The sequence below is a fragment of the Dromaius novaehollandiae genome, chromosome 12 (assembly GCF_036370855.1).
Source record: "Dromaius novaehollandiae isolate bDroNov1 chromosome 12, bDroNov1.hap1, whole genome shotgun sequence".
Lineage (NCBI taxonomy): Eukaryota > Metazoa > Chordata > Aves > Casuariiformes > Dromaiidae > Dromaius > Dromaius novaehollandiae.
Window position 1 is genome coordinate 15,691,468 of NC_088109.1, and position 17,368 is coordinate 15,708,835.

General features: G+C 62.8%; 2 protein-coding genes across 4 annotated transcripts in view; both read left to right on the forward strand.

Annotated features, from left to right (window-relative positions):
- MTMR14 (myotubularin related protein 14) overlaps positions 1–8,884 on the forward strand; it is a 33,527-nt gene extending 24,643 nt beyond the window's left edge. For 2 of the 3 annotated variants that reach the window (XM_064519020.1, XM_026093095.2), the window contains exons 18-19: positions 4,922–5,077; positions 8,510–8,884. In XM_064519020.1, the coding sequence (XP_064375090.1) occupies positions 4,922–5,077; positions 8,510–8,687 (334 nt within the window). In that variant the 3' untranslated portion in view covers positions 8,688–8,884. The remainder of the gene's footprint in view (positions 1–4,921; positions 5,078–8,509) is intronic. The other variant, XM_064519021.1, reaches the window with a different exon arrangement.
- A 472-nt stretch (positions 8,885–9,356) lies between these two features.
- On the forward strand, positions 9,357–17,053 carry CPNE9 (copine family member 9). Its single transcript, XM_064519022.1, has 20 exons — positions 9,357–9,464; positions 11,443–11,483; positions 11,553–11,599; positions 11,867–11,970; positions 12,066–12,105; positions 13,133–13,209; positions 13,320–13,383; positions 13,488–13,591; positions 13,685–13,789; positions 14,133–14,174; positions 14,264–14,339; positions 14,414–14,467; positions 14,536–14,597; positions 14,684–14,730; positions 14,817–14,998; positions 15,339–15,466; positions 15,551–15,653; positions 15,832–15,889; positions 15,986–16,059; positions 16,152–17,053. The coding sequence occupies exons 1-20, from the start codon at positions 9,388–9,390 to the stop codon at positions 16,302–16,304; spliced, it is 1,638 nt and encodes a 545-aa protein (XP_064375092.1). The 5' UTR covers positions 9,357–9,387; the 3' UTR covers positions 16,305–17,053.
- Positions 17,054–17,368: the final 315 nt, after the last annotated feature.

Sequence of the window (17,368 nt, forward strand, 5' to 3'; positions counted from 1 at the left end):
ATGACAGTGGTCTGCTGCTGCCTTCATCTCATCAGATGGGTCTTCTGAGACCTGCTCTCATCCAGGAGTCCTAGGTCCCTGTAAGTGTCTGGATGATCCTTATCAGGCAAAGCATTTCAAAGGCAATTTCAAATGCCACGTTCTCAGTAGACAGTGTTTCTGGCTCATCCCAATGCAATGGTAGCATCATGTCTGAGCACAAACATGTGAAGACGCTGCATACGTTACTTGCAAAGTAGGACAAGGTGTTCTTTTTCTACAAACTGAGATCTCTAAGTGCAGCAGATAGCATGCATTGGCTGTAGCTTGCTGCCTGTGAGTGGGTAGTGGCCTGCAAATAATGTCCTGTGTTTGCATTTGACATTAATGGTCTGTGTCCCGTGACACTGCAGAAAAACCCTGTACCGATGTCAGGGATTTAGTGTGTGTGCACATCACTGATGTGGATTAGCAGCTGGATAATCTTTGCTTGAATGTGCTTTTGCTAAGTCAATTAAATAAAACCCGAAGTACTGTGGTCTGAAGAGTCAAGATCTACAGGAGTTGAATCATGGAGGATCTGCTTTGGCTGCCAGTCACAGAGAACTCCCTCACTTAAAGGGCTGCAGATGGTTCAGATGTGGTTCTGGAGGGAGTGCAGTGAATGCAAGGAGGGACTGAGAAACTGCTGTCCCTTGGCTTTGGGGTGTTTGGTTGACTGTGGTAAGGCTGCGCATGCAGTACGTGTCTTGCTCCGTATATCCACCTGGCTTGGAAGGCGGATCTGCCATGTGACAGCAGTGAGCCTGGCACAGTGACCACGGCAGGAAAGGAATTGTTTACAGGAATGTTTTTTGGAAGTGTTGCACTGATTATGCCACAACACAGGCTTGCCAGGACCCTGGTTGGCACGTGGCTGTACTGCAAGCAAGAACGGTTGTGCTCACAGAGCACTGTGGCCTGCCCAAGCTATTACAGCATTGACCCGGTGTGTAGGTAGCTGACTGGGATTCAGCCAGGGCTGTCAGTACAGCTCACTGCCAAGCACTCCTTGCCAATTGTTCCCACGCAAAGGTGGGAAGGACTGCCCTCCTCACCAGGTTGCCACAGTCTGTCTGTGCGTATAGTACCTCCAAATCTGAGCCTCTCTTCTGGCATCTGGTTCTTCTAATTTTAGTAGCTGTGCTAATAGTTAATGCTTGAATTTGAGGCACAGAATATGTGCTAGCAATTGAGCCACTTCCCAAATAGTCCCAGGTACGTGGGAATATGGCAGGCGAGGGAGGGCAGAACAGGGCAAGATGTGAGCCTAGCTGTTGGGCACTTGGCAGCTGACTCACTTACGTATTAAGAAATGGAAGGATCCCCGATTGCTGCTCTGCCTCCTGTATTGGCTCTCCTCTGGTAAGCGGGTGTCCATGTGCTCTGAAATACTCTATTCTGTGCAGCATGTTGCATGGGAAGCACTGACCTAATTAAAAGGAACCATTCCAGGCTAGGAGTTGCCAGTTTATGGCCTGCTAATGGTCCTTCCTTGTGTGAAGGAACAGCTTGCGGCTCATCTCTGTTTTGCTAATCTAATTTTGTTAATCTTGCACTTTTGAGGGAGTCTCTTCCCACTCGTGGATCTGAAGAGGTGGGTGTTCGAAGCTTGCTTTCATTCTGTCTTTCCGTTTGCCATTAAATGTCTTTGGCAGAGGCATTGATTTGAAGACTTGCTATATCTTTTCTCTCCTAACAACCATGTCAGTTTTGCTGTAGCAGTCCAGCTGCTTCCCGAGACCCTCTGCACTGCCCTCACAACTAGCCAGCCTCTGCACGGCTGTACCGTGATGCAAAGCTGTTCTTGTGAGCTTGGAGACTGTGGGTGTCCCAGCACCCGCAACTTCCTCTGGAGCTTCGCTGAAGCCTTCTCTTTGGGCCTCTGCAGCAAGACTTTACTAAGAGCCTTCAGGGGTTGCAGATAGAAGTAACAGGAAAAATTTCACCTCTAGCATTGGCTGGACTGCACTGGGATGCAGTCAACTTGGAGATTTAATCTTGGTCTCAAGCCCAAACTCGGCTTTTAAGAAGCTCTACTGCTGCTGAGCAGGACCCTCGCTGGAGTCCCAACTCTGTGGCCTCTCTCTGACAGCCAGTAGCACAAGATTTCCCACCGTGCCCTCCCTGCCTGCCTGACCCAGCCTTGACTCTTGCTGTCTTTAGAGGCTAAGATGCTTTTTGGTTGTGACATTTCCTCAGGAGCCTCCCTTGAGAAAGTATCAGAGTTAGAGGGGAAGACTGCCACAATATCTTTGTTCTGGTGGCTGCACTTAGGTATCTAAACCAGGAGAAGGATGGCCCGGAGTCATTGCAGAGTTGGTCAGCTTATTCACTTAGGCAGCAAGTGTTTATTTGGCAGCCTGGAGGTGAGAGGCAGAATTGGCTTCCTTGAACTCCTAGACTCCTGTGCTATTAGGTTAGATGTAATTTGACCAGTTCTTAGCTGTCTGGACCAGCCTGAAGGAGAGGATAGAGCAGCGCATGCCGTGTGGCAATTCTGTACTGATGGATTCGGTCAGGCAATCTCTTGGGCCTGTGCTTTGGGTTGGGGTTCCCCGTTGTTCTCGGGGTGGGTTAGAGAGATGGGGAGCCTGGGAACATTGCCCTTTCTTCAGGGCCAGACATGGACCAACCAAGCAAAGTGCTTTTTTTTGTTGTCCCTGGTGGCCTGGATCATGTCTTGCTCCTCTGCTCGCCGTGTGGTCAGAGTCTATGCAGGCTGCTGCTGCTGTTACATGCCCCTTCACAAGCCCTGCAGAGCTCTGTTCAGTTCTCTTCATCTTCACTGCTGTAGTTCTCCTTGGCCTGTCTCTGCCATTCCAGACTCACCCTCTTCAAAACCTTTATTTCTGCTTTGCCCCAACCCAGTGCTCTGTTCGACAACTTGTTTCTTCTCTGACAGCGACATGTCCCCATCTACATGCCTTCTGCCCAAGCCCATTGCCTACAGACCTCTTGACTGCTTTAGCTCAAATTCTTGTTACCCAGCATGTAACTAAGGCACTGTCATTTTTCCTGTCTGGCTCTGCTGTTTTCTCAAGGACATGACATCCTCCTCTTCCCTCTGCTTGCTGCACCCAAGTGATGTTCTTCTAGTCCTTGTATGCTTCTCCTTGGCTTCCTGCACTGTTCCCACTGCGTTTCCAGCACGGCTCTGTGCTCTGGGCCGAAATGCTCTGCCTGGTGTCCTCCTTCATGCAGATTTCCTCTGTTTCATTTGCCAGATGCAGCAGGGAAAGGGGTAGATGTCGCTGAACTGCTGCTCTGTTTCCTTTACAAATTCCGTGTGTATCCCAAGAAAGGTCTGATCTCTAGAAGGTCTTTCTAACAGTATGTGCTGCAGTCCCATTTTCAAGATAGGAAATGCCTGTATGAGTTCTTACTGCAGTGTTATATGTTCTAGAAAATCCATCTTTCTGCAAGAAGGAGTTCTCTTTAGTAATGCTTAACACTCAGTGCCTTTCTGAACCTCACTCTGCAGTTCATCTAGCAGGCACAGAACAAGAGCTATGCAGGGCAGGTGAAGCTCTGCTCTTCCCATTTTCTGCTTCGATGCCCTTCCAGAGCCTGAACTTGACAGTGGTGTTACCTGCATACTGCAGCTGCAGGAGCATCAGGACCATGATGGAAAACTAATATATAGCGAGCTCTCTGATTTCCCATTCTCTGCTGTCCGTCCAGCTCAGGACCGTGTTTCAGACTTCTCAAATTTGGACATATTGGTTAGACTACTTAAGTGGCAGACTTGGGTTTAGATCTAGATTGCAAGTAGATTTCCCCTGGCCCCCCATTCCAGTCTTGCTGAGGTCCTTATTGCTGTGGGAAATCCTGTATTTCTTGCTGTTCTGGTCTCTTGGGGAGCAGCTGCAGTGCGCCACTGCTATTCTTAGCTGTGAAGACAGCATGCAAGTACCTGGCCCAGCAGAGCTGGAGCTAGTGCACTGCCTTCTGCCCAGCAGATCTCAGATAAATTATCTAGAAGATCTGGATAGTGTGTAATTGAGTAGCTCAGCCACAGGCTGTGCTTCCAGCTACGTACACTTTGCTGTGCAGCAGGGCACAATAATTACTTGCTCCCTGGGCACCCGGGAGCTCTGGGTTTATCTCAAGTGATTGTGCCCTCTCCTCTGAGATTTTTGAGGGCCTCCTCAGATTCACACATCCGATTTACTGCTGCTTCCTTTCCTGCTGGGAGGCTGCCTGCATTGAACAACTGTCCTTCCCTAGGCTATTTTTCCTGTCCTAAAGATGTTTTACCACCTGGCTTCTGACACAGTCCATTCTTCCTGTGCAGGAGTACAAAAGTCTGCAGATGCTGTGGTGGGTGGGTGCCCTGGGGACATCTGGAGCAGTGACTTGCTCTGTTCAGAACTGCTGTTAATGCCGCAGGAGTGATCTGCTTTCTAATGGCTGCAGCACCAAGGATCTCTAAATCTTCCCCACTGCCAACCAAGTCACTACCTTGATTCTTTGTCAGGCCTTACCATTGCACTGCTATGTGCTAAGAGCTGAAGCAGGCAACTGGTGGATACCCCTCAAACAGTGCTGCATCCACATTTGTGAGGGATTTGGGGCAGGACATGCTGTTGCATCTTGCTAACGAGTTTCACAGTTCTGCATGGCCATCTGCTTCTCGCTAGCTTTGTCCTGTCCAGCTCACGGTGGACTCTTTCTGCTTCATCAGCTCCAGCCAGCTTGGCTTTCTGCTCCCTTTCAAAGGAAAGGTTTGGCTTGGGGCCGAGCCAGAACTGCATGTTGCACCCCGGTCCCAGAGTGTCAAAGCTGCTGGCACAGATGCTGCTGGCAGTCAGCCCAGCGTGTCCCTGGCACCGGCGTTAGTGAAAGGCGTGTGGCTGAATGACCTGACTGATTGCACCGTCTCCCTCTCTCTCTGCCCCAGATCGGCGGACCATTCTCTGCCCGGATCTTCCGTTTCCACAGACTTTGGCAGCTGGCAGATGGTGACAGGGTGTGGCAGTATTCGGGAGCAGGCAATCCTGAGTGCAGACGCCTCTCTCCCTTGCAGCTTCCCGGATGAGTTCCCTAGCACTTGCCTGTAAGTGTCTCAAATGCAGGATCTCTCCTTGGGTCTCGCAGCTGGCTGCGGGCACTGGAACTTTGGCACTTCTGGAGACACCTGGGAGCCCATAACAAGCTGTCCCGTCTTCCCTGCCTTGATGCTTTCCACCCACAAATGCTGTCATTGAGTGCTCTTCGGTTACCCTGAGCTCTGAGAGAAACCAACATTTTCTCTGCTTAATGATGGGGAGGGAGGGCACTTTGCTTTCTGTAGGAAAGGGTCTTTCCTCCCTGAAGACACTGAATTTGGGCATAACTTACTGAATTTGGGGGTGCATACTTGCCAGGACAAGACTTCATTAGCCGGTCTCTCTTGCTTGTGGATCTTGCTCACCTCCATCTCCCTGCTGGGTTCAGATCCGTGCTGCAGTAAGAGCGGGGCTGTCATTCTGTCACCCCTGCCTTTGCCTGACTGCGGCATCATTTGCAGCTGCCGTGTCCGGGCAGCGCGGAGCAGCACAGACCCTGCACCCTGCTGCGTGTGGCAGGGGCTGCTGTGTAAAATAGCCGGGAGGCAAATGTTCCTTCCCAAATAGGAAGTCACCTCTGTGGAAACTTGAAAGACAGGAGATGTGCTTTAATTGCAGTTAGAGGAGAACCTTGCCTTGTGCCTCCAGGCTGCAAACTTTCAGTCAAGAAACTGTGAAATGGCAGATCGGGTGCTGCCGCTAGCTAACTGCTCTCGAGATGTGCTGCTGAATTTACCGAGATCCGAGTATGTGCTTTGGAGGCAGAGGGCAGGAGATGCAAAAACAAATATCTCCTGCGAGACAAGCTAGCTGGCCTGGCTCGACTTCTTACGTGGCTGTTTGCTGTCCTGCTGAGCAGAACCGGAGCAGCCACTCCCACGTTATGGTGAAATGATGAGACCCATGAATTAGCAGATAGAAGAATCACGAGGAATGTCTGATGTGGCCTTGTTGGGAGCTCCTGACAACACAACGCTCATCTTCTCCTTTCACGAGAACACGCCGCACTCCTCTTGCAGTTGTTTGGTTATGTTGAGGGAGCAGAACAGGAAGCACGCTGAGAAGGGGACCAAAGAACAGATGTCTGAAGTAGTGACCGCTTTACCATCCCTTGAACCTTGCTGTGCTGGTGGCCACTGATTGCCAGGGAGTCCACTGCTGCACTTCTTGGATTTCAATCTAATGTCAGAGTAGGGAAATCAGTAGAGAGAAATGTGATTTAAAGTTGAGCTAGTGTACTCTGATAACATTGGATCTGGATCAGGGATTTAGCAAAGAAATTTGCCAGTCACATCTGGGATCACTCTGTGCCAAATGTAGGCTCTCGCAATTTGGAGTCTAGCTGCTTGGGACAGCCAGCTTCAGAGGGAGGTTCTGCACTCCCTTGGGCGCGGAGCAGGCGCTAAGAATGCTTTGCCCTAGACAGATCTTCACTGAAACTGTGTGGTCCTATGCTCTTGGGCTGGGGACTGCTCGACTGCAGGTGCTGGGACCAGGCTGATGTTTTGGAAGTGCCTCCAAGATGAAGAGTTACTGAGGATATTGCTTTGAGCCTGTCCCAGGGCTTGGATTCTCTCTGCTGCACATCAGCTGTTTTTTTAGGAGCCCACGATGGTTTTATCCTAATTTGTTGCAGCCCAGAACAGTATGAGCTCTTGGAAATAAAATTCCGTTTAGGTTCCTACTTTACATCTCATGAATTGGTGGCGGTTTGCGATGAAGGTATGCTTTTCACACCCTACTTCCTCATGCTTGTGTGGGGCTTGTCAGGATTTACTTGGATCTTGGGCTGTGACAGTCGCATCTCATCCTGTACCTCTAGTTGAAGACTGGAGCATGCAGGCTCTGGGATATGTAGCAGGGCAAAGAGGCACAGCCACAACCTGCTTTGCTGTTTGAACTGTTGGCTGAAGCAGTGCAGTTGGTCTGCAGGGCTTCTCTGTGGCAGCTGGCAGTGGTCTGCTGCTTGAACCTGCATCCTTGAGTGCAAGTTCCTTAAGTATCTTAAGTTCTTTAAGTTACCTTAAGTAGAGAAAGCTAAGAGTCTACATAAAGAATCCACATTTGTAAACAGGTGTGAAAGCCAAAAGGCGCAGGACCTAAGCCTGATACACACCCTACCTTACCTCTCTGCACGTGACATTTAAGATTATTGAACTCTGGGTGCAAGTAAGTTCTGCTTTGATATAGCCTGTTTCTTAATGTTAGCAGGTCTGCGAGTTCCACATTCTAATTAGGTTGCCAAAAAGCATCTTTTCATGTGTTTTGATATGTTGCCTTTTTACTTTGCCCTCTGGCTTCTCTTCATTATCAGACACTGTAAACAGCGGCCCGGTTGGCTGCCTCAGCATCGCTTGCTGTTTATAGGCTTCCCACCATATCCTCTTGCTGCTGTTTCCGGACTGAAGCTGTTGGCTGTGGGTGGTTAACACTTCTATTCAAATTAGCTGTGCCAGTTTATAGCCAGCCCAGGCACTGGAGAGATTAAAGAGAATCCTTTATGGGAAGGTTTGCACTGTGCCCTTGGAGTGACCTTTGAGGAGTGCCTTACGCTCTCTGGGAGCCACTGACGTGTTGTGGAGACACACAGCAAGGACGGGTTCAGGCCCGAGCACTCAGAGCAGATGCCTTGGAACCGTGGTCTTGCTTTCTGCCGCGCTGTCATCTGAAATACTCTGTTCTCTCCTCTCTCTTCCCCCACCCCTAACCAGGTGCATAGATCAGATGGAGAGGAGAGCAGGCCCTTGGGGAAGCCATGCCCTACTCTGCGTGCAGCGCTCCTGCTTGCACAGAGCAGCCTTGCCATGGAACAGAAGTAAAACGTCACCCGGCTCTCCTCTTTCCATGGCTGGAGCTCCTTGGGGCTTTTGTCACCTTGTCTGCCTCCTCTCACTTAGCCAGACGGGTCCCAGGTCCCCAGAGGTGTCTCTGCTAGCCCAGCTGGGTGCAAGGTGGGCAAGGCCTGGGGCAGTGGTGTGCTGGCAGCGAGGGAGGATTGCAAAGAGGTTGGAAGCAACTGTCCAGACAGCACACATGTGGCTAGACTCCATCTGGAAACACTATGTGAAAAGGGGGAGAGCTGGCACGGGGGGCTGACGTCAGCCAGCGCAGGCTTGGCAAAAGCAGTGCTTTCTATAGGAACCACATCCTGCGAAGGATCATGGTAGGAGAAATGGGTGGTGTTGAAGGAGGAGATCCCGGAGAGGGAGGCAAAGGCACTGCCGCCTGGGTGCTGGGGGGCTGGCACTGCCTGCGGGCGAGCAGCGCTTGCTGCCGGAGCCGGCTCTGCGTGCTGCTGCTGCCGCCCTGTGCTGGGGCAGAGGCCAGGCCCTTGCCCCGGGTGCGTCCTCCAGCCCTGGGGAGGGAGCAGGAGCTGGGGCTGGAGGAGAGGAGGCCGTGGCTGTGGCCGAAGTTGCTGACCTTCACCTTCTGTCTCCTAGGCTGGTGACGGCAAGCGACCGCGAGTCCCGCCTGGAGGAAGTGCGTTCTGCCTTTCTGGCCAGCTACAGCCGAACCATCGGCCTGAAGGCCGTGCCCCCCAGCCCCTCGGGCGCCATCGGCGGCCTCCTCGAGCAGTTCGTGCGGGGCGTGGGACTGAGAGGCAGCAGCACGCTCTGAGCGCGGCCCTCCTGGACCCGCAGACGGACACCCGGGACCCGACACATCCCCGTGGCCGAGCTGGGGCCCCGGTCCTTGCGTGGCTCCGGCACCCGCGGCCTCCTGCGCTGGGCGCCCGGTCGTGGCCGCCCTTGCCCGGGCTGCGCCGGGGGCCGCCGGCTCCAACAAATCCGTGCAGTAAAGACATCTGTGCTGTCCCCGCTGCCTGCCTCGTGTCTGGGCTGCGGGCGGGGGGCGCGGGAAGCCGGGGCGGTGGCGCCGGGGGGAGCCGCAGCGGAGGCGCCGGGAGCTGCTCCGGCGGGGGCGCCGGGAGCTATAAATAGCCCGGCCCACGCTCCGGGAGCGGCGGCACCGAAATAGCTCCGCGCCGGGAGCCGGGCTCAGCCCGCGCCTCCGGACGGGGCTCCCGGCGGGCCGGGGCCGCAGCCCAGGACGGGACCCCCGGCGGGCCGGGAGCCGCGGCCGGCGCTGCCCCCGACGGGACCCCCGGCGGGGTCGGGAGCCGCGGCCGGGGCTGAGCCCCCGCCGGAGCCGCGGCCGGGGCCGGGGCCGGGCCGCCCGAGGCGGGCGGGGCCCGGGGCGGCGCTGCCGGCGGGGCCGGGGCCGCCGTGCCCGCGCCCGTGCCCGCCCCCGGCGCGCCCGCCTCGGCGGCGCGGCGCGGGAGGCGGCGGCGCGGAGCAGCGGCGGCGCCCGCGCGGGGATGGCGTCTCCGGGAGCGCTGGAGCCGGCGCCCGGCAGCGTCCCGGGCACCAAGGTGGAGCTCACCGTGTCCTGCCGGTGAGCGCCGGGCGGGGGCCGGGCGGGGGCCGGGCGCGGGGGTGCCGGCGCGGGTGGGTGCCGACCGCACGTGGACCCGCTCCCGTGCGCTGCTGCCCTCGGTCCCCGGGGGGACGGGCTGCCGCTGCTTCGCCCGCTCGGCGCCGGCCTCGCTGCGGGCGCCCGGCGCCCCCGGCCCGGGAAGGCGGCGAGGGGAGCTGGTGCCCCCCGGGGCCGCCGCAGCCCGCGCGGCTGCTGGCGGTGCCCGGCGGGAGCTGCTGCCCTGGCGCCCAGCTCCTGGGGCGCTCGGGGCACCGGACGGCCGCGCTCGGGGCGATGCAGCGGGCTGCAAGGCGGCGGTGCTGGCCGGCGTCGGGCCGCTCTGGCTTTGCCCTGCTCGGGCTGCCCGGGCGTCGGGCAGCGGGGCCGGGACCGGCCGGGGCAGCGGGGCCGGGCCGGGGGCACGGGGAGCTGTTGCTCCCGGGGGGTCTGCAGGGCCAGCCGGTGGCTGCCGAATGAATCTGTTGGTGGTTAAAAATAGCCCTGCAGAGAGCCGCTGTCCTCGCTGCCCAGGGCTGGGGACCGTCCTGCCCGCAGGTGCCGTGGCGGCCCGGGAGCGTGGGCCAGCGCGAGCAGCCCCCTCCCGTGCCCTGTGCCCGGGACACGGGGGGCTGTTGCCGGCACCCCGCAGCGCCCTGCACTTTGCACCACTCAGTGTCCCCAGGGCGTCTGAGCAGCTCTGACGTGCCCCCACCTGCAAACTCCGGCCCCTGCCGGCTCTGTGGCCATGGCCAGACTGTGTCTCCCCAGGGAGGGGACAGATGTGGATCCAGCTGTGCCAGAGGGCCCCTGCCCTGCCCTGCTGGGCGCCCAGCTCAGCACCCCTCACTGGGGGCTGCTGTGCCCCCTCCCTGCGGCTGCTGCCCTCCCTCGCTGCCAGCCCCATGCGGTGGCAAAGCCACGGTGGCCCCTGTGCAAAGCCCACAGGGGCTCCTGTCCTGGCCGCTGGCATCTCTGGGCAGGGGTGTCCGAGGAGCACTCCTGGAGGGAGCCAAGGGCTGCGTCCCAGCCAGGCTGGTGTGAGCCCTGTCCCGGGCTGCTGGCAGAGCCCGCGGGGGCTCCCCCCTGCACCCCGGCCCTGCCCTGCCAGGGATGGGGGAGCTGGACAGACCATGGCCACGTCCCGGCAGCCTCCACTGCGGCCCCGGGGTGCAGGGAGGTCCCGGCGGAGCTGGTCGCGGCCCCCGGCACTTTCTGGTGTCGAAGCACGCGAACCGCAGCGATCAAAGTGCTCTGGATGCTGCTGCTCCGGGGCCGCGGGGTGCGGAGCGGCGTGGGCTGCCCAGACCCTCGAAGCGCCTGCTTTCTTCTCGCTCACGCGCCTCTCCCCATTAGCGGTGCTCCCGCTGCCGGGGCGCGACGGGCGCTCAGCCATTACCGACTGCGCCGGGGAAAATTTGCTCCTCTAAATGGGCTCTCTGTCATGTTCAATCACTGTCAGAGCTGGAGCCGATGCTCCCCGCGCTCCCGGCTGCTGGGTGAGCCCGCCTGCGCCCAGCCACCCCGCGGGCGCCCGCTGAGCCCCGGAAGCGCCGAGGGCTGCGGTCATGGCGCCGCGAGGCCTCTGCATGGCCAGCAGCTCCCCTGGGTGCAGGGAAGCCTCGGCTGGGGATCGGCCCGGGGGTCCCCCGCGAGGCCGAAGGAGCCGCGTCTGGCAGAGGGGACGGCAGAGAGACGCAACAAAACTGAGGCTGCCCGAGGGGTCAACCTGCTCCCATCCCTGCTGGGCAAGGAGGGGCGGCTTGCCACTGCCAGGGCCACTGGGGTCCGTGGGGAGAGAGGCCGTGGAGGGGGACAGCGTCCAACTGTGGGGCTGAGCCCCACGCTGTCCATGGGGCAGCTGCCGGGGCGGGCGCCTGCAGCTCCCACCAATGCTGCTCCCGCTCTGCCTGCGGCAGCTGGGCCAGCAGGAGCCTCACGCCTGGCTCTGTCTCCCCAGGAACCTGCTGGACATGGACACCTTCTCCAAGTCTGACCCAGGTAGGTGGCCGGGGCTGCGGGCAGCGCGGCAGGACACGGCACGGCACCACTTGACTCCTCTCCCCGCAGTGGTGGTCCTGTTCGTGCAGGGAGCTGGGAGCAGCGAGTGGAAGGAGGTGAGCGCGGCCCCCTCGCCTGGTCCCCCACCCGTCCAGCTCCCAGCCCACCCGAGCCCCTGGCCCCGTGCAGCCCCCGGTGCCCCCCGGCAGCTCCTGGCTAATCCCCGGCTCAGTTAAACGAGCCCATATGGCCTCCCGCTTCCACGCTAATGATCCCCCCGCCGCTAATCCCCGCACCAGGATTAGCACCAGGGGCAGCTGTGGCGAGGGGGGGACCCCAGGGGGGTGCGGGGGTCGGGGCCGCCCTCACCCCTCTCCCCCCAGTTCGGGCGCACCGAGGTGATCGACAACACCTTGAACCCCGACTTCGTCCGCAAGTTCGTCCTCGATTACTACTTCGAGGAGAAGCAGAACCTGCGCTTTGACGTGTGAGTAGCGGCACACGGCCGCGGCGGTGCCGGGGGCTCAGCGGTGGGGCCAGGGGCGCCGCGGGGCCCTCACGCTCCCCTCTCCCCGCCGCCAGCTACAACGTGGACTCCAAGAGCTGCGCCATCTACAAGCAGGTGAGCGCGGCCCATGCCACCGCCGGCTGGCCCCGGGCACAGGGGCGAGCAGCGTGGCTGCTGGGGGGTTGGAGGGCAGGGGCGGGCACCCCGGTGTGGATCCTGTCTCCCTGGGGGCTCTGACCCGCTCTTGGCCTCTCCGTGCCGCACCGGGATGGGCAGAAGGTAGGTGCCGGCCTCGCGCCGGGCCCTCCTGGGGGGTGTGGGGTGGGTCAGGGTGCTCCTGGGGGTGCTGGATGGGTCCAGACCACGTGAGGTGGCTTTGGGGGTATGGGGTGGCCCTGGGGACACAGGGTGGGTCCAGGGGTGCAGGGTGGCTCTGGGGGTGCAGGATGTGTCCAGGGCTTGTGGAGTGGCTTTGGGGGGTGCAGGATGGCCAACGGTACATGGGTGGCCCAGGGGACACAGGGTGGGTCCAGGGGTGCAGGGTGGCTCTGGGGGTGCAGGATGGGTCCAGGGCTTGTGGAGTGGCTTTGGGGGGTGCAGGATGGCCAGCGGTACATGGGTGGCCCAGGGGACACAGGGTGGGTCCAGGGGTGCAGGGTGGCTCTGGGGGTGCAGGATGGGTCCAGGGTGGCCCTGGGGGTGAAGCATGGGTGCAGGACTCACGGAGCAGCTCTAGGGGTGCAAGATGGGTCCAGGATGGTCCATGGTATGTGGTGCGGCCTTGGGGGCATGGAGTGGCCATGTGGGTTCAGGGGTGTAGGGTGGTCCTTGGGGGTGCCAGATGGGCCCAGGGCACAGGGGGTGGCCCTGGGGGTGCGGGATGGGTCCTGGAGGTGCAAGATGGGTTGATGGGTGTGGGGTGGTCCTTGGGGGGTGCCAGATGGATCCAGGACACATGGGGTGGCCCTGGAGGTGCAGGACGGGTCCTGGGCTACAAGGTGGCTCCTGGGCCATGGGGTGGGTTTGGGGCACTTGGGGTGGCCCTGAGGCAGGGCTGTGGGTCGTGCGGGGATGGTGAGGGTGTGGGGCAGGTGCCAGGGGGCCGGGTGCCCATTGCTCACAGCACGCGCTCGTGGCGCAGGACTTCCTGGGGCAGGCGTTCGTGGCGCTGGGCGAGGTGATCGGGTCCCGGCGGGGCCGCCTGGAGCGAGCCCTCACGTGAGTGACGCCCCGCCGGCCCGCCCGGAGGGGTCCCACGGGTGCCGTCCGCCCCGCTTGGGCCCCCCCCGCCGTCGCCGTGCCGCGCTGAGCCGCCGCTCTCGCCCCAGGGGCGTCCCGGGGAAGCGGTGCGGGACCATCCTGCTGCTGGCGGAGGAGCTGAGCAACTGCCGGGTGAGCGCCGGGGATGGCGTGGGGGCACCCACGGGGGATCGGCCAGGCTGGGTGCCCACGGCACGGGCCAGGGAGCCGGCCCGCAGTGACAGCCCCGTCCCCAGGACATCATCACGATGCAGCTGTGCGCCAACAAGCTGGACAAGAAGGACTTCTTCGGCAAATCGGACCCCTTCCTCGTCTTCTACCGCAGCAACGAGGACGGCACGTGAGCGCGGGGCCCGGCGGCCGCCGGGGCTGGGCATGGTGCCGCGGGCCGGCCCAGCGCGCCCTGACGCCCTGACCCGTCCCGTCCCCGCAGCTTCACCATCTGCCACAAGACGGAGGTGGTGAAGAACACGCTGAACCCCGTGTGGCAGCCCTTCACCATCCCCGTGCGAGCCCTCTGCAACGGCGACTACGACAGGTGGGCGGGGGCAAGGGGGCAGCCGTGGGGCCGGGGCAATGGGGCAGCCGCGGGGCTGGGGCAGGGCGCGAGCGGCTCCCTTGCAGGCAGACCCGGTGTGGCAGGGCGCTCTGAGCCGGGAGCTCGACGGGTTTCTTCCTCTCTCGCAGCCCAAATTACGTAAAGGCATCCCTCCCCCCTCCCCACGGGCCCTGCCGTGACCCAAATTTCCCTGCTCCCCTCCTCCCTGAGAAGCCAGCAGCTGGGGCGGCTGCCGCCGCGGCACAGGGGGCTGCCGTGGGGTGGGGGGCTCGCGGGGTGCCCCCAGCCCGGGGCCGCCCCAGCCGGTGCCTTTGCCTTCCAGGACGGTGAAGATCGACGTGTACGACTGGGACCGGGACGGGAGGTGAGGCCGGGTGGACGGGGCAGCCCTGCTGGAAGCGCAGCGCCCCGCCGGCCCTGGGGCTCCTGGCCCACGCCGCGCTCGCCCCGCAGCCACGACTTCATCGGCGAGTTCGCCACCAGCTACCGGGAGCTGTCGCGAGCCCAGAGCCAGTTCACGGTGTACGAGGTAGGGCCGGGGCAGCCGGGGCCGGCGGCGGGTCCAGGGGTGCCGTGGCCCTCACCCCCCCCCGGCGCCCGCAGGTGCTCAACCCCCGCAAGAAGTGCAAGAAGAAGAAATACGTCAACTCGGGCACCGTGAGTGGGGCCGGGAGCAGCGGGGTGGCGGGTGGTGCGGGGCCGTGCTCAGCCCACTCTGCCCGCAGGTCACGCTGCTCTCCTTCTCCGTGGAGTCCGAGTTCACCTTCGTCGACTACATCCGCGGCGGGTGAGCGGGGGGGCGGCGGGGGGCTGGGGGCGGACGACGGGGTCCTGGCGCCGTGGGGCCGGCAGCATCCCGTGCTTGCCCCCAAGGACGCAGCTGAACTTCACCGTTGCCATCGACTTCACGGCCTCCAACGGTGAGCGTGGCTCCGCAGGGCGGGCCGGGCGCCGGGGGGCTGGCGGGGGGCGGCCGGGGGCGGGTGCCGACAGCGCTGTGCCGCAGGGCTGCCGTCGCAGCCCACCTCGCTGCACTACGCGAGCCCCTACCAGCTGAGCGCCTACGCCCTGGCGCTGAAGGCCGTCGGCGAGATCATCCAGGACTACGACAGCGACAAGCTCTTCCCCGCCTACGGCTTCGGCGCCAAGCTCCCGCCCGACGGCAAGATCTCCCACCAGTTCCCCCTGGTGCGCCGGGGGGCAGGGGGGGCCCGCACCTCCCCATCATGGGGCAGGGCGAGGGGAGAGCATGGACCTCCCCGCTATGGGGCAGGGTGAGGGGACAGCATGGACCTCCCCGCCATGGGGCAGGGCTGGGGGTAAGACCAGACCTCGCTGCCATGGGGCAGGGCTGGCCCTGTGTGGGGTGGGTGCAGCTCCATGGCCGCACAGCAGCCTGGGCAGAGGGTGCAGGGGGGACGTCGGGGAGCAGGGCAGCACATGGGGCACCCGTCGTGGGGCAGCGAGGGGCTGGGCCGGGAGCCACGGCCGCCCCGAGCGCCGGTGCCGTGCCGTGCCATCCCCGCAGAACAACAACGTGGAGAACCCCAGCTGCGCTGGCATCGACGGTGTCCTCGAGTCCTACCTGCAGAGCCTGCGCACCGTGCAGCTCTACGGGCCCACCAACTTTGCACCTGTCATCAACCAGGTGGCCGGGTGAGCGCCGCGCCGTGCCGGCGCCCAGGGCCTGCGGGTGCCCCGCGGCGCCAGTGGAGGGGAACCACATCTCTGTCCCCGCAGCACGGCTGCCCAGGTCACCGACGGCTCCCAGTACCACGTCCTCCTCATCATCACTGATGGTGTCATCTCTGACATGCTGCAGACCAAGGAGGCCATCGTCAGTGTGAGCGTGCCGGATGCCCCTCGTGCCGCGGCCAGGCTGGCCCAAGGGGCCTGTGGCCATGTGCAGCGGCCGGCTCTGATGCCGCCTGCGCAGCCCTACCCGGTTGCTGGGGACGCGGCCGGTGGCAGGGAACTGGCGCAAGGAGCTGCGCCATGGTGACTCTGCTGTTGCTCCTCAGGCTTCTGCCCTGCCGATGTCCATCATCATCGTGGGAGTGGGGCCGGCCGAGTTTGAAGGTTAGTCGGGGCTCGCAAGCGCTGGGTGAGCTGGGGAGGGCATGAGGCCAGGGCACAGCGTCCGCCTGGGGTGCTCAACGGTGCTGTCATCACCAGCCATGGAGGAGCTGGACGGCGACGAGGTGCGGGTCTCCTCCCGGGGCCGCTACGCCGAGAGGGACATCGTCCAGGTGAGGGCCGGCGGGGAGCCGCACCAGAGGGGCCGGACACACGCCGTGCCCACGGCGGCCCGGCTCCCAGCGCCCGCTCTCCGCTCCCGCAGTTCGTGCCGTTTCGGGACTACGTGGACCACTCGGGGAACCAGGTGCTGAGCATGGCCCGCCTGGCCAAGGACGTGCTGGCCGAGATCCCCGAGCAGCTGCTGTCCTACATGAAGACGCGGGACATCAAGCCCCGCCAGGCCGGCCCGCAGTAGCGCCTCCGGGCAGCCCGCGAGCCCCAGCGCTGGTGCCAGCGAGCCAGCTGCCCCCAAGCAGCACCGGCTTCGGTGCCCGCCCGCGGGGCGCTCCTCTGGCACGGCGCGGCGCAGCCACGCGTGACCCTTCCTCTCCCCTGGGACACGAACCGGCCTGGCTGGGCGCCAAGACCAGGGCACAGAAACGCGGCTGCTGGGGCTGCTCTTGCTCGGACAGCGGGTCGCACCCAGCATGTCACCCGGGCGTGGGAGCCCCTGCTCGGCTTGGGCCAGACTCACCCCCTCCTGCCGTGGGGCCACATCCACGTCCCCGTCCCCATCCCCGACCCACCTCCCCACGCAGCCGGCAGCAGCCGCGGCGCGCTGGGATGGGGCAGAGGAACGAGTGGGGTGCCCGCCGCAGGGGCCGGTCCCGTGAACCCCCCGCGCTCGGGGCTGCCGGGGAGAAGCCCCCCCCTTTCCCAGCAGCATGGGCAGAGACAAGGCGGTGGCTGAGGCGCTTTGATGCGAGCCAGGGCTCCCGCACCCCGGGGCCGGTCCCGGCCCGCTTGCTCCCCCCGCGCCGCGTCTCCCGCCAGGCACCGGGGCCGCGCGGGCAGCCCCGGGGGGCCCCGTCCCGCCCCCGCGCCGCTCCCCTGCCCACAGGGCTAACGGGGGGGGGGGGGGGGCGGCGGCGGGCGCGGGCGCGGGCCGGGGCTGCCCCGGCTGTACCAGCATCAACCCCTGTAAATAAACTGCTCCAACCGGGACTGCTGCGCTGTCTGGGGGGGGCACGGGGGGACCGGGGGGCGGGGGCAGGGGCTGCGGGGAGCGGGGGGGCCGGGACCGAGGAGGGGCCGGGGGGTCTCGGGGTGGGGAGGTCCCGGAGGCCCCGGCGGCGGGGTGGGGGGTCCCGGGCCGCCCGGAGGCCCCAGAGGCCCCGGCAGTGCGCGGGTCCCGGAGGCCCCGAAAGCCCCAAAGGCCCCGGCGGTGCGTCGGCCCCGGAGGCCCCAGAGGTTCCGGGGGTCCCGGAGGCCCCGGCGGCCGCGGCGCTGCGGAGGCCGCGGGGGCGCCGGTGCGCGGCG

Coding starts and splice junctions, on each gene's coding strand:
- CPNE9 (XM_064519022.1), top strand. CDS start 9,388: ATGGCGTCTCCGGGAGCGCTGGAGCCGGCGCCCGGCAGCGTCCCGGGC. Junction 13,384..13,487: donor AGGAGCTGAGCAACTGCCGG/GTGAGCGCCGGG, acceptor CCCCGTCCCCAG/GACATCATCACGATGCAGCT. Junction 13,790..14,132: donor TGCAACGGCGACTACGACAG/GTGGGCGGGGGC, acceptor TTTGCCTTCCAG/GACGGTGAAGATCGACGTGT.